This window comes from Eptesicus fuscus, chromosome 11 (assembly GCF_027574615.1).
Source record: "Eptesicus fuscus isolate TK198812 chromosome 11, DD_ASM_mEF_20220401, whole genome shotgun sequence".
In the NCBI taxonomy this organism is placed as follows: domain Eukaryota; kingdom Metazoa; phylum Chordata; class Mammalia; order Chiroptera; family Vespertilionidae; genus Eptesicus; species Eptesicus fuscus.
This window is the reverse complement of record NC_072483.1, coordinates 85299097-85321522: the sequence shown is the minus strand read 5'-3', so window position 1 is coordinate 85321522 and position 22426 is coordinate 85299097. Positions and strand designations below refer to the sequence as shown.

Sequence of the window (22426 nt, the reverse complement as noted above, 5' to 3'; positions counted from 1 at the left end):
TTTGAGATAAGATAATCAGCACTTTGTAAAAAATATGTTTTTATTGATTGCAGAGGGGAAGGGAGATGGAGAGAGAGAAACATCAATGATGGGAGAGAATCACCGATGGGCTACCTGCCGCATGTCCCCCCCTGGGGATCGAGCCCACAACCCGGGCATGTGCCCTGACCAGGAATCAAACCGTGACCTCCTGGTTCACAAGTCGATGCTCAACCACTGAGCCACGGCAGCCAGGTGATAATCAGCACTTTTTAAAAAGGAGATGTTGGTATGCATGTCTTGATAAAAATTTGAACAACTCTCCTACCTCTGACTGCCCTGTCTCCCTTTTTCTATTTGTTTTGCTAATGGAGGTGTAGCTACAAAATGAGTCAGGAAGAAAGCAATATTAATATATTTGGCCAGGCGGCTGTGGCTTGGTGGTTGAGCATCAACCTATGAACCAGGAGGTCAAGGTTCAATTCCCGGGCAGGGGTCCCCAGTAGGGGGCGTGCAGGAGGCAGCTGATCAATGACTCTTTCTCATCATACACGTTTCTATCTCCCTCTCCTTTCCTCTCTGAAATCAATACAAATATTTATTTTTTAAAAGGGTCTGTTGATTGGAACCATCATAATTGCATATTAGATGCTGTTATTAACCTCCATTTTACAGATGAGGAAACCTCATGTATATAAGACCTATATAACATATGCAATATATAACATATAGAATATGTCATATCCATATATTATGCATATATAACATTTGTGACATATATTACATATATATGTAGTTTGAGTATAATGGCAAGTGCCATACTTGTATATTTAGCTAAAACAGACCATTAGTACAAGAACTAAATATTGATGAGATGCAGGATTTACAACGAAATGTCACTGCCGCTTTTCCTCAGAAAGTTAAAGGGAAAATGGGGGGAGCTTTTCAGTGAAAAGGAACAGTGCGGGCATCACAGGGCAAAGCGGCACAAGCAATGCTAAAACGTGGGCGGGCAGAGACAACAAAACTTCCCGGCAGGCTGGAGGCGGCTGCCAAGCCTTTGGGACATCCGGCTGGTGGAGGTAATTTTGTCAAAGGATTACCTCCCTCTTCCCCCGCCGGACGCCCGCGCCAGGACCCCGGATCCAGCCCGCGGGGCGTCCCTTCCACGCCCGACCACGCCCCCTCCCGGCCCGCGCGAGGCCCCGCCCCTTCCGCCTCCCACTTCCGGGTCCGGCGCTCTTTCGCGTCGGCTTCTCGGGACCTGGTTGGCTGAGGTGGCAACCGCCAACGGCCGCGGGGTTTAAACCGGAGCCTCGGCCGCGGCGCGCAGCTCCGGGATCGGGGTGGTGCCCCTCACTCTGAAGCAGCGGTAAGTCGGCGGCCGATGGCTTTCGGCTCGGCCGTCCCTGATGGCGGCGGGATCCGCGTCTTTCCCGGGCGGAACCCCCCGGCATCGTCCTCCGGCGTCTTCGGTCCGCCCAGCCCCGCGACCCGCGCTCATCACGCCCACCCTCCGCCTTGGCTCTCAGAACCGCGGCCCCTGCACCCCTCCGTCCGGCTGGTGGTTAGGGGAGGCCCTAGTTTGCATCTAAATCGCTGCCTTTAGTCCCCGGGATTTGAACGCCCGGTTGGGGCGGGGGGGATGGAGGGGGCGAGCCGCCAGGTGGAAGGTCAGCTCCCTGCAGGGAGGGATCTGTTTCTCTCTGGGCGACTGCTCTGCTCGGTGATGGTGGGAGTGTGTAGAGCGATGAACCCTCTGCTGAGGGAGCGCTAGAGGCTGCCCGCCTGAGTTCTCTAAGGAGCCCGCTCCTTGGGGCGCCCGTGGAGAAGGGAGGCTAGCTGCAGGAGGAGGGATGGAGCCTGGGAAGACCTGGAACTTGAACTGGGGCTCGAGGGACAGGTAGTGTTTCCGCAGGGACCAGGGACGATGACTTCTGTGGATAAGGGGTCCCATTCAGGAACACTGGGCGTGGAAAGGAGTGTTTGTGATTTAGAGATCAGCTGAGATCTCTACGTCAGAGACAGGGGCCACGGAGGAATAATAATGAGGGGGACCGTTCAGGGAAGAGATTGAGGCCAGAGGTTTCGATGGGCTGTGAGTTCCAGAGGACTCTGCGGGTTGGACAAGGGTGAGACAGGGAGACCGTTATTCATTCCCCGGGGCTGCTGTAACACGTGACCAGCCGCTGGGAGGCTTAAAACAACAGAGATGTCTGTTCTCACCGTTCCGGAGGCCAGGAGGCCAAACCGAGCTTCGTGGGGCTGAAATCCAGCTGTCTGCAGGGCTGCCCTCCTCGGGCGGCCCTAAGGGAGCGTTCATCCCTCACGGCTTTCGGGGTCTGGTGTCTGCCTGCCAGCCTTGGCTTCTGGCCACAGCACTCCAGTCTCTGCCCCTCTCCTGTGAGGATGCTAATGATGGGGGTGGGGGGGCCCTACCTGGATTATCCAGGGTTAATCTCCCATCACAAGATCCTCAGTCACAACTGTAAAGACCCCTTTTCCACATCCTGTTTAGAATGACACAGATTATCTTTGGGGGACCATTTTTCACCCTCCGGCAGGACCAAATGAGGGATGTGCAGAACTGGAGGGGGACCGTGGTGAGGGTGATGAGAGTGGCCTGGGAGGGTGGGGCATAGTGAGATTAGTCCTGTGGCCTCCATAGGTAGGTAGTGGTGGAGAGGCTGAGTATTGGGGGTTAGGAAGGTGGGGGTGGCAGGGTTTCTTCTAGATCCTGCAGGTGGAGACAAGGAGGCTTGGGGAAGGGGAGGGGGACTTGGGAGGTTGGTCTTGTCCGAGTAGGTGGCTCGACATCAACTGTATTTTCTAAATAAAACCTTTTCAGGTCCTTTTCCCTTGGACCAGGCAGAGTTAATCACTTTCTGTGCCATTGTGTGTTATATCTATCATTCTTGGCATGATGTAAACATCTTCTAGTTAATCAAATAGACCATAACTCTACTAGACAAATAGACAAGTTTAAATTCCCTGCCTACTCCTCCAACACCCCCTCTCTTCTGTGTGCATCTCTAAGGTTACACTTCGTATATTGTATCAAAAAGTGCCTATACCCACATGAGATCATGCATTCCATAGTATACATTCTTATACAGCCATATCCTGTTTTCTGTCTCCAGCTTAGCCTAGCTACTGGCATGAAGATAAAATAATACAGGTTTAAATGAAAAACAGTCACTTATCTTTTTTTTGGATTCTACTTTAAACCATTTTTAATTACATTCATACTCTCCGGTTTTATACAAGGGGTTTTATAGATATGTATGTACAGACAAATTATATCATTTGTCATGATTGTTACTTTTTAGAATGTACCACTCTTTTTCTTTTATTAATCAATACTATGATTTCCTTCCCTTTTTTTTTTTTTTCAGTGATGGATTATCAAGTAACGGAAATGGGATCACTTTTCCCCTCAGGAATTAAGAGGCATGTGAAAGACAGAAGAATGTCAAAGACTGCTAAGTTGAATGTTTCTCTTGCCTCCAAAATCAAAACAAAAATAATCAGTAAGTGCCATTGGTTTTACATATACTCACATTTTTACTTTTCCCTGGAGAATTGATGCTTTTTTTTTTCCTTTCAGTCCTTTCTATTTCCTTTAACTCCTACTAGTTGAATGATTATGATGATTTTCCCCCAGTGGTGACAGCTGAATTTTCAGCAGTGAGCTTGGTGCAGCCTAAGGCAGCTACCTCCTACATGGCAAGGAAAATACCAATGTGGCATTCCTGGAAAATATTTTAAAAAGTGGTAGATCGTTATGGTATGCTGTAGCAATTGGCTGATGGGTAATCTAGAGGGGTTGGCCCACATAGGCTGCTGTAGTGGGTGATCTTACATAGCCAAAGCTCATTAGGAGGGCACTGAGCCCTTTGGAGATGGGTCTCATGGATTCTGGAATTAGGATGTCAGAAGGGCAAAAAAGAAAAAGAAAGAAATGGGGAAAACTCCCCAAGATAAGTTTTTAATGCTTTTGAAAATTGTCTCAGTGGGTCATACCCACCTTAGCAGGAGTGGGGAAGGCACCTGCCAAGGGTAACTGTGTGCCTGGGAAACAGCCAAACCTTCTGAGTATCTTTAAGTCATCATGTTGCTCCTGCCCAGGTGTCCTGGGCCGTGGGTTGTGTTAGACCACCTCCTGTAGAGGTTATTTCCTGTTCTCTGGCAGGACCATTGCACACCGCTGCTGAGAAGGAGTGTGCTGACTTTGAGGCCTGCAACAGGAAAAGGTATTCTCCTTTAGCTGTGGAGTCCACTGTGCTAGTGTGTTTCCTTTTGCTGTGACAGAGGTGGCTGTTGGAAGCTGCTTTCTCGGTGCCAAAGATAAAGTGCTTTTTTGGACTCTGTTTTTTAGATTCCCAGACTTTCCCTGAGTATTTTAAAAATATTATTTATTAATAAACATTTTTACATATATACACTTTTATTCAGTGGCATGTAAATCAAAATTATAAAGATATGAGTATGCTCTAAGTGTACACAGGGAACACACTATTTTTAAGGTGAGATTTACCAAGGAATTCACAATTAAATTTCTTTCCTAACAACGGAAAGCATTTCTGACTTAAATTATGTTTACACAGTGCTTGTAAAGAGCGGGGTCCGATTTAGATTGTAGTAGATGCCCGCATATACGAGGGAGGATTCTTGGGATGGAGGTAGCATATCCCAGGGTTTAGGTGATCTATCCAACGTTGTAGTAAGTATCCCACAGGGTGTAGGTGATTATCCAACATTGTAGTAAGTATGCTCCCTTTCACTCAAGGTTTTGAAAAATGGACTCTGGGAGCATTAACTAATGTGTTCCATTCTGGAGCCATAGAAACTGGCTTTAAATTTTTGGCAGACTGGCCACCCTAATTTCTATGGGACATCTCCAGTTCGAGCTGCAGGATCAGTTTCTCCATTCTACCTCCTCGTCAGAGGCAAAAAGGAAGGTAGGGCAGCAGGGATCAAGATTTAGTGTTTGTGGCTGATCTAATTACCTAGAATGCTGTGTCTGTAGAAGAGTCCTCTGATTCCTAACTCTGTATCCACAGACATTCTGACTTTCTCATTATGCCTTTTATTCATCACCTAGATGGCTTTTATTTCTTCAGTTCCAAACTCTAAGTACACTTTTTTCAAAACTACATCTGTATTGTCATTCTCTTCTTTTCCAACCTCCAGTTAAAACTTATAAAGTGAAATGCCTTTTGTCTAAAAGAGTTTTACTAAGGAATAGGGAAATTTGTTAAGGTATATGTTCAATATTAATTATTAAAATTTTTTTTACAGATAATTCTTCTATTTTCAAAATATCTTTAAAGCACAACAACAGGGCATTAGCTCAGGCTCTTAGTAGAGAAAAAGAGAACTCTCGAAGAATGGCAACTGAAAAGATGTTATTGCAAAAAGAAGTGGAAAAATTGAATTTTGAGAACACATTTCTTCGCCTAAAGCTAAATAATTTGGTATGAAAACTATTATGTTTGAATTCTAAATTATAACTAAAAATCTTAACTATATTACTATAGAAGCTCTAGATATGTTTTTCAAACCTCCAATTATGAAAAAAATTACTGAAAGAGCATGCATTGCTCATGGGCAAACTGTAATAAAATAGGTGTCTTAAGTCTACATTCTAAATATTTACTTGTGGCTCTGCACACAAGCATAACACCTTGATTAACCTTTGATTGCTTATCATAAGCAAAGCTTTGTGCATTACTACATTCCTCCAGTGAATGGAAAGGAGTTCCTAGAGTATTAGTATTCTCCTCTAGCCCCGGTGTTTCACTGACTTTAAGCCAAATAGAATGAATATTGTAGACTTTGCTTTTCCTTCCAATTTGCAACTCTGTCCATAGACAGGGTAGTAAATTCTAATGATTAACTAGGCTGAAACTATAGATCTAACTATAAAATAAGTAGCAATAAATTTAAAAATGGAAAAATGACCTACTACAATTGAAGGTTAAATTCCTGTGACTGACAAACTATGTTTACTTGCCATATAATGTATTATTATAAGAAGATAGAAAAATGTTTGTAGAAAAATTTATGACTGATAGTTCAAAAGCATTCAAAATGTGTGCCTATTTGAACTATACAGTATAGTAACCTTTCTACCTCAATATAATCTCAATTTTTAGTCCAATGTTATCTCTGTTATTTGTTTTAAGTCTTCTCAGCTGATTGTATTCATAAATGTATGATTTAATAAACTCCAAATCTTAATTGTTTAAAATGGGTCTTTTTTTTTTTTTTTTACTTATACAGAATAAGAAGCTTATAGAAATAAAAGCACAATTGAACAATAGTTTGATAACCACAATTGAAATGAGCAATTTTTCTGAGGTAAGTAGAATTGTGTATAAGTAGTGCAGTTTTTTTTAGCATTACTGAGAATAATTGAGGTTAGTTAAGTAGCATCAAGATTAGAGATTCATATCTTAAACTTTGTGCAAAGGAATGATAATATTAATTTTAATGGGCTAATAGAATATCATTTGGTATAATTGGTTATTGTAATTTTTACGTAAAATTTAATTTTGATTAAAAGTAACACAGGATTAGACAGCTCAGTGGAACCTGATAGCCCTTAAACACACTAAAAAGCATGAAAGACAGTGGTAGAAAGGTAGTTTTTCAAACTAGGAAAGAACTTGTGTTATTGAAAGAAGATGGACAGGTGGCTCTCCCTCTCAGGAACATTCCTGAGCCTTTTCCTTGCCCCTCCTTTACCCTTCTCTCTCCTAAGCTCCCAGCACCCATCCTTCACCTCTGTAACTTGTTTCCTGAGACCACGCAGCCCACTGGCTCTCTTCTGCTACCTCTGCCACTTTCTAAATACACTTTCTCTAAGAAAATTGATGTGACAAAGATGGCGGTGGCCAGGCCAGGAAGCATGTGACGAGGCAAGCGGATGAGCAGCACGATGAGCGCCATCAGCAGGCCCATGCCAGCTGTCCACTGCAGCCACAGCGGCACGGGGCCCTGGCTGGCTGGGGCAGCAGCGAGGCAGGCGGCAGCACAGGCACCAGCAGCCTCAGCGCGGTGGCTGCCCCGCCGTCGGGGAGAGGCGTGGCTGATGACAGGTTGCAGGCTCGGAGGCGCCCAGGGCGAGCTCCCCTCACCCATGCCAAGCTGCGGAGGCTGGGGGCGGGGGATTTGGGGGGGGGGGGTTTGGGCCGCGTTGGGGGAACATCCCAGAGGTCGGGGCAGCTGGGCCCACAGAGGGAGGTCACGGCCAGGTCAGGGCAGCCGGGGCGCGGAGCATGGGCGCCAGACGCCTTCCCTGCGCGAACTGCGCGTTGTCTCTGCTACTGGAACAGCTGCCAGGACCTCAGCATGTTTCTGAGCGGCTGAGCCCGCAGCCCAGGCACCCAATACCCACCCCACCCCACTCCCACTCCCCCAAGCCAACCTCCGGAGCCTCACGTCAGACTCCTGCAGCCAGTCCGGGCAAAGGCACGCCCCTAGCTGTCTCCCCCTAACCCCCGCGCCCCAACTCCCTGCATCCTCCTCGCACCCACAATTCAGAGGCTCTGGGGAGTCCACTGCAGATCTCCCAGCCAGCGCCTCCCGGTCGCCCACCCGTGCCTGTAAGCGCACCCCTTTCTGCACCCACCAGTTCCTGCATCCCGTTTCCCCAAGCTCCCTATGGCCTCTGGCTCTCACCGGCGTCCCTGCCGGCTCCCGAGACCCCCACTCTCTCCTGCACCCCCACTCTCTCCTGCACTCCGCTCCTTTCTGCGCTGCTTTTGCCTCCTGCGTTTAGCTCCCTCCTGCACCCCGGCTCCCCAGTGCCCAGACTTCCTGCCAGGCGAGCCTGCGCTCCCTTTCGCAGAGAGGGAACCTCGGCATTCTCTAAGCACCCGAGAGCTTTGGACAGCCTGTCCACGAGGGTTGGAGGAGTTTGGCTGAGAGATTGTTCCTCAGGTCGGGCAGCCTAGCGGAGTGAGTGTAAAACCCTTTCCCCTTCTAGCGGGGACCCAGCCAGCCTGCGCCCTGCCCGCTCCGGGGATTGAAAGCAGATGTTCGTGGTTAGAGGAACCTTTCCAGCCCAGTGCCTGGCTAAAGCACACCGCGCATCTGTCAGGAATGCTCTCCGGGCGGGCGCTGTTCTTGCCAGGAGCTTGCATTCCACTGCGGTAGATGCAGCAAGGACGCAATGATTAGTACATCTGACAGCTAACGCTGAGGACCGGTAGGAAAAACACACACTCCCCAGTCCCAGCTGGCGAATCTGAGTATGATGCAACCGTGTGTGCCTGTACGACAGAGAGAGAGGCTTAAAGAAACGCAAACGTTTAAGCGCAAACGTTTAAGCGTAGAGTACCTGACACTGCCACCAAGAAAAAGCACACAATTACACTTTGGACTTGTCATAGTCAGTAAGGACACCTGTATTTTGTGCTTTATGATTCACATGATCTGATCCTTTGAGCTGGGCCAATACAAACAAAAGGACACTGTTGGTTTTGGTTGAGGTAATGAACTGAGATTTCAGATTTCTTGGTTGTTTTCTCCTTTGCCCAAGTTCCCAGATTCTCAAAACTCTAGGATTAGTTTTGGGAGGGATGAGAGAAGAAAATATGTAAATACTCAGGAGGATTAAAATAAGATAGCAGTTGAGATTATAGCCATGGTTTTTGAGTTGGCAAATGAATCGGTTTGAAATTTGTGAGCCTTGCAGGCCCGCCCCCCCTGTGCATGAATTTTGTGCACCAGGCCTCTAGTATATTATAAAATCTAATATGTAGACATAAGCATATTTCATATACAGTTGACCTCTGAACAATGTGGAGTTAAGGGTGCCAACCCCCACACAGTCAAAATCCACGTATCAGTTAAATTGGCTCTTTATCCAACCACGAATCCAAAACACTGTATATGTAGAGATATCATATATGTGTGACTATACACTGTGTATCTATTCTTATGCATAGAAGAAAGTTTGGAAAGTTATATGCCAAAATGTTAGTAGTGATTCTCTTTGGATTACATGATTAAAGATGAACTATGTTTAACCTTATCACATTACTAGAGGCCCGATGCACGAAATTCGTGCACGGAGGAGGGTTGTCCCTCAGCCCAGCCTGTACCCTCTCCAATCTCGGACCCCTCAAAGGATGTCCGACTGCCCGTTTAGGCCCGATCCCTGGGATCGGGCCTAAACAGGCAGTCGGACATCCCTCTCATAATCCAGGACTGCTGGCTCCCAACTGCTTGCCTGCCTGCCTTCCTGATTGCCCCTAACTGCTTCTGCCTGCCAGCCTGATCACCCCCTAATCACTCCCATGCCAGCCTGTTTGCCCCCAACTTCCCTCCTCTGCTGGCCTGGTCACCCCTAACTGCCCTCTCCTGCAGGGTTGATCACCTCCAACTGCCCTTCCTTGCAGGCCTGATCCCTCTCAACTGCCCTCCCTTGCAAGCCTGGTCCCTCACAACTGCCCTCCCTTGCAGGCAGGGTGCCTCCCAACTGCCCTCCCTTGCAGGCCGGGTGCCTCCCAACTGCCCTCTCCTGCTGGCCATCTTGTGGTGGCCATCTTGTGTCCACATGGGGGCAGGATCTTTGACCACATGGGGGCAGCTATATTGTGTGTTGCAGTGATGATCAATCTGCATAGTTCTCTTTTATTAGATAGGATAGAGGCCTGGTACAGGGGTGGGGGCCAGCTGGTTTGCCCTGAAGGGTGTCCCTGATCAAGGTGGGGTTCCCTTGGGGCATGGGGAGGCCTGAGCGAGGGGCCTGTGGTGGTTTGCAGGTGGGCCACGCCCCCTGGGACACAAGGGGAGACCCTGGTATCTGGAATTTATTTTCCTTCTACAACTGAAACTTTGTAGCCTGGAGCAGAGCCAAGCCTGGGGCTCCCTCCCCGAATCCATTTGTGTTGGGGTTATAATTGAAACTTTGTTGCCTTAAGCGGGTGGGCCCGGCCAGGGTGTGCAGAAAGCTTTGTTTCCCCTGTTGCCAGCAGCAACCCTGGCCTGCTCTCTCAAGCTCCATTCTGCTGCCATTTGTTTGAATTTGTTTACCTTCTATAATTGAAACTTTGTAGCTTGAGTGGAGGCTTAGGCCTGCAAAGGCTGGCAGAAAGCTTGGCTTCCTCTGTTACCTAGGGAACCTTGCTCTCTGTGGCTGTAGCCATCTTGGTTTGGATTAATTTGCATACTCGCTCTGATTGGATGGTGGGCGTGGCTTGTGGGCGTGGCTTCTGGGTGTGTCGGAGGTATGGTCAATTTGCATATTTGTCTATTATTATATAGGATTCTCATTGAACTATTAAAGACTAATGCAAGAATTGTTCCATTACTATTGGTATTCTTATATAATTTGGTGCTTTAATAACAAACATAATTTAATGAGATTAGAAATTTTGTTCTTTTTTATTTTCTGTATTTTTCCCCCAAAATAGTTCCATCAGAGTCCTTTTCCACTCCCAGCCAGCCTGAATAAACGGGTTAGTAAACAGTGCATGTCGATGCGTCTTCCATTTGCAAGGTAATTGTTTCAAAACTTGGTTAAATATTAGCCTGCACACCTCTAAGTGGACTTTGAAAGTTTTTATTTGGTTCACTTCCTTGAAACATAAAAAACAATTTAAAAATTAATAATGAAATACTTGTTAAAATTGTACCAGCAAAAGAAATTGAAGACATAATATAATAAAATTTAGTTTTATATTTTGAAATAATAATTCAGCTTTTCCATAGATTCTAGAGAAGAAAGAGGCACAGATGGACCTTTAGTTACATGAGTTTCAATTACATTGATTCAGAGTACTTAGATTTATATATAACACAATAATTTTGTATGTGTTATATAATATTTGGGTTTTATCAACCTATAGTTGCCTACTAAGGTAGGAAAGAGATGGTTTGTAGAGTCTTGCTCAGATTGTATTTTAAGGGCTCTGAAGAAACTTACTCTCATTCAATAACTAAGTTGTATTTATTAATCCCCCTTTCCCTATGGTTACTACTTTCTGTGTCCTTTTAAGAAACTCTACTAATTGGAAGGTCATGATGTGTTGTTTTTTAAGCTCTATTTAGAGCTTTCACATTTAGATCTTCAGTCTACCTAGAATTTGGGGTATAATGAAGGAAGACTCATAATTTATTTCTTTCATATGGAGATTATACTATCCTGCACCATTTATTTAGAAAATACCATCTTTTTTCCACCTCATTGCAGTATATCATCTGTTTCATAAGTCAGGTGACCTGATGTGTATGCATCTGTTTCTGAACTCACTGTTCTAAGCCTTGGTTATTTGAAGGTGTGAATCTCCATTGCATTTATTTATGTTTTTGATCATGAATATTCTCTTGGCTGTTCTTGGCCCTTGGCATTTCCATGTGCATTTTAGAGTCAACTTGTCAATTTACGTAAGACATGTGTACACATAGATATTTGGTTGGAATTTAAAAATTCATCACATTAATAGGAAAAAAAGAGAGAATAGTGTCTTTTCAGTAGTGACAGAAAAGGCATTTGATAAAATTCAACAGCCATTTATGAAAGACCTTTCAGCAAACTAGGAGTACAAGGGAACTTCTTATTAACTTCTTTAATCTGATAAGGAAAACCTACAAAACTCAAGAGCAAGCATGTTAAATAATGGGAACACAATAAGAATGTTGTAACTTTCTCCTAAAGCCACAAACTGTATGTAAACCCAGGGCTTCTACTAGGTACATACCCAATAGAAATGTGTGTATACATTTCAAAAGGCATATAAAGAGCAGCACTATTTATAATAGACCCAAACTAGGTAATATCACTTACTTGGGTTAATTTGCTGGCCCCCCTCCCACTTCCTTTGATGTTACTCTTCGTTCGTTGAATTCAAAAAGGTCAGTTTAACAATATATTTTTGTGGATTTCTGTGTCCCTCCCACTCCCATAGATTTAAGTACTATAGGAATATGGCTTCAGTTTACATGGATGTTTTTGGAAATAGCTAACTTCATCTTATTTTTTTATCACACATAACTTTTTATACAATTGTACTTGTCTGAAACCAGAGGAAGAGTTTTGGGTATTCCATATAATTAAAGGAAAACTATAAATATTATATACAGGTGTTTAAAAGTATGTCTGGACTTTAATTATTTCATTATTATTACCCTAATAGCCCAACCAGTGATTATATCAGTTATCTCTTTTTGGTGCCACTAGGGTTATGAAGATAAGCATTCTTGTTTTACTTCAAGTTCTATACTATTAGATACTACCTACTTCCTACCTATACTTGTCTTCATTTAACACAAAAAGGTGCCCAGAGGGGTGGGGGTGGGGGGTTGTGGTTGGTTCTTAAATAGATTATAGAAAGAACTGTCTATGTAATTTTCTAATTTTTGTAAAATGCAAAACTTTTCATTCATTCCCACTTGCTTTTAGGGTTCCAATAACTTCAAATGATGATGATGATGATGAAGATAGAGAGAAAATACAATGTGAAAACAATTTTATATCAAAGACATCATCTGATGTTCCTACTTCGGTATCAACAAGACAATCTTTATCAGCTCAGTATAATTTGGAGTTACGTCTTAAAGAAAATAATCAAAATGTGTGCGGTTTACATGACTCAGAACAGATTTCTTCTATTATTAGTATACTTCCTAAAGGTGAGATTTTTTTAAAATTCATTTTGAGTATCAGTATTAAATAGTTATACTCATCACATTTTCTTCTTGATATTCATGGTATATAAACTGTTAAGTTAAATCTCTTATGTTACAGATTTGCTAACTTCTACTATTTTAAAATGCTGATGAAAATTTTCATTTAAAAGTCAGTATGCTGACAACTGTCAGCTCCACAATGGCCTGATACTGTTACTCTGGAAGCAGTATTTAGAAATGAGCCAGCCTAAAGAGCTTTCCTTGACATCTTAGCTTATGAATAGAAAGATACCATATTAGTTTCACATATGGTTTTCATTTTCTCCTGTTCATAAAAATGAAAATTGGGGGCCTAGATGGGTGTAGTGACTTTTACAAGATCATAACCAATTAATAGTAAAGCAAAAACTTGAGCGTGCATAATGGTTGAGCAAGAGAAAATGATGACATTTTATTTAGAAATGTATTTCAAAATAATTGTGTGGTGTAATCTGGCTTAGTATTTACCATAGATTTTCCAATTGATATATTGAATTTAAACCTTAGAATTATTTTTTCTTTCTAAAAATTTATATGTGTACATTCCATATATAATTTATAGGAACTAGCTGTCTGCTGATAGCCTTCTGATAGTAGTTATCACTGTTATTTGGGGTCATTTGCTGGCCCCCTTCACTTTAGAAATATATATTAATGACTCTACTGTTGGCTATACTCCACTCAACTGTTGGAGTCAAGGCAGAGTGAATTCTCAGTATATATTCTCCATTGATACATATGTAAAATGTGACTTAGGACTACTCTCATCATTTCTACTTTATTTTTTTATCAGCATAGATACTGTATAAGTAGTTGAACAGAATACATGGTTAGAAATCCTCTCTGTAAAACAGCTTGATTTCTAATCTAATTTGTTTAAAATTATAAACCTGTCATTACTTATTTCTGAATTTTGTTTCCCTTTATTCTATAGAAAACTCTCCCCACTATGAACAAAGTTCCAAGAGTTCTCTGATGAGTGAGATGAAAAATTCCCAACCTATCAGTCACAAAAAGGAGATACCATCTTTTAATAATGTAACTAAAAGGAAAAAGCTTGCATCATTTCTGGAATCAAATAATCCTTGTCCAGACAATCCTTGTGTGACAGATTTAAATCAAGAAGGGATTTCAAGCCCAGAATTAAATGGGAATAATAACATAAATGATCAGACTAATGAAAAGAATATTAAAATGCAAAGAAACATACAGTGCCTTCCTGACTCATCTGAGTCTGCAAGTGAACCTACTGCAGAGTGCATGAATCAAGTTCAGGGTAATGATGACATTCAGGGGCAGAATACTGTGTATGATACTGACATGGATTTAACTGCTACTGAAGTAGTAAGCCAAATTGTTACAGTTTCAAAAGGCACTAAAAATAAAAGAAATAATAAACCAAATAACTGTGGAATCAAAACTTTCAGGAAAGTGAAAGATTCAAGCTCTGAAAAGAAGAGAGAAAGATCAAAGAGACAAATTAAAAATAGTTCAGAAATGAATGTTGAAGAAAAGATTGAAAGTGAACCAGAAAAAAGAGCTGTTGGCCTGAATGACAGTGGGAATTCAGAAGATCCAAATTCTATCTTCAGTACTGAACAGCTGACTCAGTTGAACAAACGGAAGACCATAACTCTTCATAATGACTTTGATCAAGATGACAGACAAAGTACAGAGAATGGGAAGAAGAAGAAGAAAAGATTACATGTTACAAATGAGGAAGAAGAAACATACTCCTCCCAAAATTCAGATAAATTCCAGCAGGAGAGTAAACTTGACATATGTCTGACATCTCTAGCTTATGATAAAAATAAAGCTTCTAGGCAGACATTTGTGACTCATAAGTTAGAAAAAGGTCACTTACTCCTAAATCAAAAGGATCAAGAAACCATTTCTGAAAACCTAGAAATCACAAATGAATTTCAAACAGCTGACCTTGCCACCCAACATAATGGAAATTTATGTGATTATGAGACACAAAATACGTTGGATTTGAAAAAGCATGTGACTGATGCACAATCTGCTCAGGAACATGAATCAAAAATAATTAAGAAGCTTAGGCAGAAAGTAAATCGAAAGACAGAAATAATTTCTGAAATGAACCAAATATATGGGGATAATCAAGATGTGCATTGCCTAGAAAAGGGCAACTTTTCCATCCACACCCAAGCAGATAAAGAAATCATCTCTGGAAACCTAGAAGTTTCAAATGAGTTTCAAAAACCTGCTCTTCACACCAACAGTAATGGGAACCTAAGTTATTGTGAACCCCAGAATGTGTTGGATTTACAAAAGCTGGTCACCGAAGCATTTCCTGTCCAGCAAAATAAATCAAAAGCTAATAATCTCAGGCAGAGAGTAAACCGGAAGACAGTAATGATATCAGAATTGAATCATTTATGTAAGGACAAAAATGTGTATTGCCCAGAAAATGGTAATCCTTTTTGCCTAACCCAGAAGGATAAAGAAATCATCCCTGAAAACCTAGACGACCCAAGTGATTTTCAAACACCTGCCCTTTCTACCAAAGTTGATAGAAACCTGTCTAATTATGAGACTCAGAATATTTTGGAGGTGAAAAAGCATGCCAATGATATGCAAACTGCTTGTCAAAATGAATCAAAAATAGACAAGCTTAGGAAAAAGGTATGTCGGAAGACAGAAATAATTTCAGAAAACCTAGTACATGAGAATGATAACAAAGTTACGCATGACCCAGAAAAGGATAACCTATTTTCTCTAGCCCCAAAATATAAAATCACTCCTTTAAACCTGGAGGACTCAAATGATTTTCAGATAGTTAATGCATCTCCCAGAGGTTATCAGAACCTCTGTTATGAGACTGGAAACCTTTGCTGGGAGAAAAAGCAGGCTACTGAGATGCCACCTGCAAAGCCAAATGGATCCAAAATAAATAAGAGGCTTAAAGATAAAGGAAGTCGGAAGACAGAAATAATTTTAGAAGCAAACCAAATAAGTGAGTTTAATAACAAAGGTGTGCATGACTCAGAAAATGGTAACTTCTTTTCCCCAACCCGAAAGGATAAAGAAACTATTTCTGTAAACCCAGAAGTCACAAATGAATTTCAAGCAGCTTATCTTTCTACCAAAGATAATGGAAATTTATATGATTATGACACTCTGAATATGTTGGATTTGCAAAGGTATGTAACTGATATACAACCTGCTCAACAAAATGTTTCAAAAATAAAAAGGCAGAAAGTGAATCGGAAGACAGAAATCATTTCTGAAGTGCACCAGTTATATATGGATAATGATAAAGATGTGCATGGCCAAGAAAGCTATACAAAAGATCTCAATTTTAAAGTAAATGAATCTAAACAGAGACTTGAATGCCAGGATATTATCAGTGGATATTGTATGGAAATCAATAGTAATGAAAAGGAAAATTGTGAGCAAATTTCAAATCCTTACAAACAAGTTAAAAAGCCCGGAAAAGAATCATCCGGCAAGACGAACATTTTGGCAAAAAGTAAAAACAAATCTATTTTTCAGTTAACAGATTCTTCACAGACATCTCTCTCCTTAGAATCAGATTTAAAACATGTTGCTAATGAAGCAGATTCTGATTCTGGTAACCAAATGGGACCACATAAGAATCCGAAGCAAAGCACAACTTTTAATAAAAAAAGTGATATCCCCTTTGCAGAAGTGATGAAAGGAGAGTGCCAGGTCAAAAGAAGAAGTAAAATGACATCCAAATCAAAGAAAAGGAAGACTTTAATAGATCCTTCTCCAGATAGCCATGAAGTAATGCACATCATATCTGACACCAGTCAGAGACTGCCAGTTGGGTCTGAACAAGCTGATGAACAAAATTTGAAAAATGGGAAAACTAAGCCAGACTTTTATACAAAGATGTTTAATTCTTTATCTCAGATATATTCACCTAACGTACAAGATCCTTCCCATAAGAGTGTTCATGATGGTTCAAGACCTTTGTGTATTTCTTCTAGTAAAAATTTGATTAAAAGAAACGTCCTGGAGAGCTCACCAGTCTGTGCAGTAAGTGATGATGTGCAGGAGGAGATGACAGGGACGACGGTTCAAGTCCCCCAGAGAACACAGAAATCAGGAGCAGGTAGGTCAGTGCCGGAAGTGACCAAGTGTTAACGTGTATATTTTCCCCCACTTAACTGGTAAAGTATTTCTATGGAATTTAAAAACTAGCTTGCTCCAAGAATTTAAAGAAAGCTTAGTACTTTGGAAAGATATTGGTGAGAATGTCTTGGACATTTATGACCTAAAAAACAGATTGGCCTTTCGCACAGAGTTGTCTGGTAATACCATTAGGCAGATAATTTCCTGTTTCATACGTTTGAAGGAAATTGTGTGTTTTACATATATACTACAAGAAATTGTGCTGGATTGATTTTATCAATAACAATTGCAAGATTGTTTAGCATGGGATTTTGATAACAGTATATATTTAATGTGATTAAAGCATTATTCTATGTGTTTTAGAGAAATAAAAATAAATAGTACCAACTCCCTTTCCTCAGAATACATATATGTAAAAGTTACAAATGCAGTGGTAACTGCTTTACTAGAAGCACGCATATTATGCTAAGGGATATAATGGGGAGTACTTTTGACTAAAGGAACTGGCAAAGGCATGAAATAGGTAGAATTTGAGGCCCTAAAGGATAGGTCGGATTTTTACCTTAAGGTTTACTTTTAATTTTCTCCCAGTTATTAAAGTAACAGTTACTGCAGAAAATTGAAAGTAGAGAATCAGAAAATGGTAGGAAAAACAATCACCCAGAACTTGCAGTCAACATTCTGGCATATGCATGCAGACTTGAATCTATGGGTTTTTTTTTCTTAAAATCATACTCTATAAAACATTACTTACCTCACATTTCTCCCTTAACATTGAATTCTATGGATGTTCCTTTATTATTAGAATTTTGTAACATTAGGCATTCCCATATCAATTAAAATTTTCTAGTGGGAGCCTAACATTTTTACTTCATGTGTGTGGAGCATAGGGATTTTTTTTCCAGCTTTATTAAGAAATAATTGACATATATCACTGTATAAGTTTAAAGTGTACAGCATGATGGTTTGATTTATACATATTGTGAAATGATTACCACAGATGCAACTAACATCCATCTTCTCATAGAGATACATTGAAAAGAAAGAAGAGAAAAAGAATTTTTCTCCGTGTTATGAGAACTCTAAGGGTTTACTCAACAACTTTCTTATATATCATACAGCAGTGTTAACTATATCATATTGTACATTACATCCCTAGTACTTACTTACCTGATAACTAGAAGTTTGACCATCTACTGCCCATTTCCCATCCTCCCTACCTCTCCGCTGGCTCCTAACCACAAATCTGACCTCTTTCTATGAGTCTGGGTTTTGTTTTTAAGATTCCACATAAGTGAGATCATACAATATTTGTTTTTCTCTGACTTATTCCACTTAGCATTATGTCTTTAAGGCCCATCTGTGTGTCACAAATGGTAGGCTTTCCTATTTTTTTATCTGGCTGAATAATATTCCCTTTTACTTATGGACCACAATTCTATCCATTCATCTATCCGTGGACACTGAGGTTGTTTCCATGGCTATTGTAAATAATGCTGTTAGGAGGGTGAGGACCCAGGATGTGATGGGTGAGGCTATTCCAGGTAAAAGGAACACTGAAGCGAAGGTGCAGAGTTACAGGACATGTCAGAGGCCGCGAGCCATCTTTCATCTCTCTTCTCCGTGGTGCCTTGCACAGAGCGGCCAATGAAAGGCAAATGTGAATGAGTGTAGTAATTTGTGTGATTCTGTGAACAGAGCTGAACCATGAAGAATTTTTCTCAGCCTATAAGTGATTTCTGAATTAAAACTGATTTACGAATAATTGTGGTGCTACTATTATAATTAAAATTACAACTTGATTATTGTTAAGTTTAAAAATTTGCTATCAGTGATTTTTTGCAAACCACTAAATAGCCCATCTCTATTTTCATATTTCTAAATGTTTATAAATATTTGTGAAAATAATATTCTTTTCAGGTGGCAGAACACTACAGGACTTGACAAATACCAACTTTGTTTCAAATAACACTGCTACATCTGAAAACAAGTCAGAAGATCTTATTTTAGAGCTGCCAAAACGAAGAAGGTGCACTCCTCTCAATTTGAAAGAGCCAAGTCTCAGAGAGTAAGTATTTCAGTGAAGTTAACGTGATTTTAGTGTGATACTATAAGATATATACTCTTTCAAAAATCCCTTCCTGAATTAGTGTTTGAACACTTCTGAATATCAGTAAAGTATATATTATTGACATGTAACAATCACAGTATAATCTGAGTAAGATTTGAAGAAACGTCTTCTTTTATTCTTTGAACAGTTTTTATAAAATGTTGCCTATAATTTACAAATCACTGTTTACATATTTGTTACTCCCCTTAATTTATTTTCTACCTTCTTCCCTGGAAGTGGTTTTCAAAGTGGTTTATGTATCCTTTGGCCTCAAAGAATAATACTCTTTTTTTAAACTTCAAACATATCTCAGTGAAGAGAAATAGTTACTTCCCCATTTACCCATCCCTGAGGTTCACCAGTTATTAATACTTTACCATATTTACTTCATCTGTCTTTTTTTGTTACTGTATTTTTCAAGCAAATAAAGATATATACACTTCTGTGTATATCTCTAAAAAGTAAGAACTTCTTAAAATTTTTAACAAAACTAGACAAAAATGATCACATCTAACAAAATTATCAATAATTCCTGTTATCTCAGAGCCAATTTTTTGATTATCTCAAAAAGGTTCAAATGTCTTTAATATGTGTTTTATTCACAATTTCATTTTTAAAAAAGATTAATGAAGTAGCCTATTTTATAGAACCTGATGATATTTAGGATATATTCTTAAATTTTTCTTTACACTGTTTTATTTTTATGTATTCTTATTTATTTCAGAGAGGAAGGGAGAGGGAGAGAGTGATAGAAACATCAACAATGAGAGAGAATCATTGATCGGCTGCCTCCTGCACTCCCCACACTGGGGATCAAACTTACAACTTGGGCATGTGCCCTGACTGGGAATTGAACCCTGACCTCCTGGTTCATAGGTCGACACTCAACCACTGAGCCATTCGGGCCAGGCTCTTTACACTCTTAGTGCTTGCTTCTTTTATGAAATGAAATACATGATGGCTTTGACAGGTATTTTAAAACAGTAACCAGCACATGGTCAATAGAACATCCCCATGGCAGTTCTTTTGAAAGAATTAATTAGGTTCTATCTAATTACCCCAAATAAGGGTATCTTATTGGCTCTGAAGAGGGGTACAGAGGAGGGAAAGAAACCTTCTACCCATTATACCTTCTAATTTGGGACCATGTGTTACATATTTCATCCAAAAATCATATAAATAAATAATATAACTCCACTTCTTGCAACATTATATACTAGGTTAATAGATCAACCCTCTAAAGTAGAATTACGGGACAAAATATTAAAACAAAACAGACAAACAAAATACTCCTTGAATGTATCTATTAGAGAAGTGAGAAAGCTCGGATTAGGGACAAAGCCAGAAATGTTAGTGGAGCCAGAAACTGGCTTTTGCCTGAAGGCGTTTGCCTAAGCATTGGATTCACAGCTGTATGGGGCTGGGGACAGAAGGCAGATTCTAGGATTTAGCTAAAATGAAGAGTCTAATAGTGGATCTCCCTTAGTAAAGTTGAGCTACTTTCAAATAAAAGAACAAACTAAAAATAACCTTCCCACCAGCCTTTTTTAAGCTCCAGGAAATAATTCTGGTACTGAATTGAGGAGCAAAAAATGTTCTAAGAATTCATAACCAAAACCAAACCCTCATGTATAGCAGCTGTAATTCACAATATCTGGAAGTCACACAAAACATCAAGCTGAGGATTTAGTATTAGCCGCTGCCTTGTAGTGCCCCCTGTTGTCTATTGGAAGTAAATGCAAATATTTATTTTGAGGAGCCCTCCTTCATCTCAGTGCACAGGACATGTTCCACAGATAAAGCTGCAAGGGAAATGAAACAGCAGCTCACAGCAAAGAACACGGCACTCACAAGGGAACAAGAGACTAGCACAAGCAACTGATAGCAGAATCAGATAGAGAATATCCAATAAGAATGTTTAATGCTTCAATAAAGGAGACGCTTGAAAATAAGTCAAGGTATTTAGTGATAAAGGTTATAGAAAAGCACGTACAGAATGACATAAAGATCACACACAGACTAAAGCCAAACTATACATTTTAGGAGTGTAATATACAGCTGGTTAAAACTGTAAAGAAAAGCAAGGGAGTGATTAACACAGTGTAGGAGAGTGGTGACTGTGGGGGATTAGCGGGCTGTGATCAGAAGTGGACGCACTGGAGGAGCCTGGGTGTGGTAATATTTAACAGGTGGTACGTACATAAGCATGTGTTTAATTGTTTTAAAGTTACACATTTTCATATATGCTAAAGTTTGTAGTTAAAAGGAACTTAGAGTAAACCATGTAATGTAAAAAATCTGTTAATTAATATTTCTTACATTTTATTTATAATTCCCATTCTCGCAGAGTTTCAGATATATGGCAAATCTTAACATGCCACTAGTATGATACATCAATTTTCTCCATGCTTCACAACAAAAGCATTTGTTTTGTGTTGTTATTAATTTTCCCTTTTTTTCTACTTTGCAGCAAAATGAGAAGATAAGGTGAATTTATGAATTCTGGTTTTTCTGAAATCTGAAACCATAATGAGTCAAAACAGGGATATAATTAGAAGAGGAAATACATGAAGTTTTTTTTTCATTTTCTGCCTTTTCATGGAGTATTGATTTATCCATTTTTATGTTTATATATGTGCATAATACAGCTATTTTGTAATATTAAATTGTATTATAAAATTTAAAATCTTTTTTGTTATTCTATAACTTATATTCCTGCTCATTCACCTTTTTCAACGTAATAGATTTAACTAAACAATAGCTGTTAACCTTTTAACCAATAAAATGTATAATAAATACTTTTGCAGTGGTTATCTTGTTGTATATCAAGCTAACTTGTTTAGTTTTGTTTTCAAATCGTTTAATATATGTGAACACCTTTAAGATTGTAGAAGTCTCCTGCGCTGGCCAGTTTTCTCACCCTTCATTCTTTCATTCTTTCAGAATACTTGGTCCGTAATTACTTAGGTGTCAGGTTCTGTATTACTTCTGTTTTGTGTAATCTGATTACTTGGCTGAGGGGTTAGGTTAACCTTTCAGGCTCTCTTGAATTTGGTTTTTATAACTGTATTTTAAAGATCACTTACTAGTGTAGTAAGAGTAATAATTCTTACTCATTTGAGACCAATGAACATAGCTTATTGTATATTCAAATCACTAGTCCAATTCTATTCTGCCTAGATGGGAAAGCAGAGTATCTGACAACTGACAGGGTAGGCCCAGAAGTCTTCATTTTTAACAAATGTTTTAGATAATTCTGGGGCAGATGTCCTAGTATCAGACTTTAAGAAAAACTGCTGTAGGAGTGCAGAGTCCCACAGAACTTACTCATTATGTCAACAATGTGGGTTGAATGGGGGCCAGAGGCTTTTTTTTTTAAGGAACCGTTGGCACAGCGGTTAAGAGCTGGTATCCTGGCAATCTTTGTTCCCTTTCCTGTACTCCTGTTACTTATTACTCAGTCTTTGGACCTCCCAGTCATTCTCTGGGATTATATTTTTGTGCCTGTTCCTTTTTTTTTTTTAATTCTTTATT

The 22426-nt window shown here is 40.2% G+C and overlaps 1 protein-coding gene across 1 annotated transcript; it reads left to right on the top strand.

Moving 5' to 3' along the window:
* Window positions 1-1287: 1287 nt before the first annotated feature.
* SGO2 (shugoshin 2) lies at window positions 1288-21604 on the top strand. Its single transcript, XM_028153150.2, has 9 exons — window positions 1288-1351; window positions 3375-3509; window positions 5281-5456; window positions 6265-6342; window positions 10407-10492; window positions 12395-12624; window positions 13595-16762; window positions 18703-18850; window positions 21363-21604. The coding sequence occupies exons 2-9, from the start codon at window positions 3377-3379 to the stop codon at window positions 21376-21378; spliced, it is 4035 nt and encodes a 1344-aa protein (XP_028008951.2). The 5' UTR covers window positions 1288-1351; window positions 3375-3376; the 3' UTR covers window positions 21379-21604.
* Window positions 21605-22426: the final 822 nt, after the last annotated feature.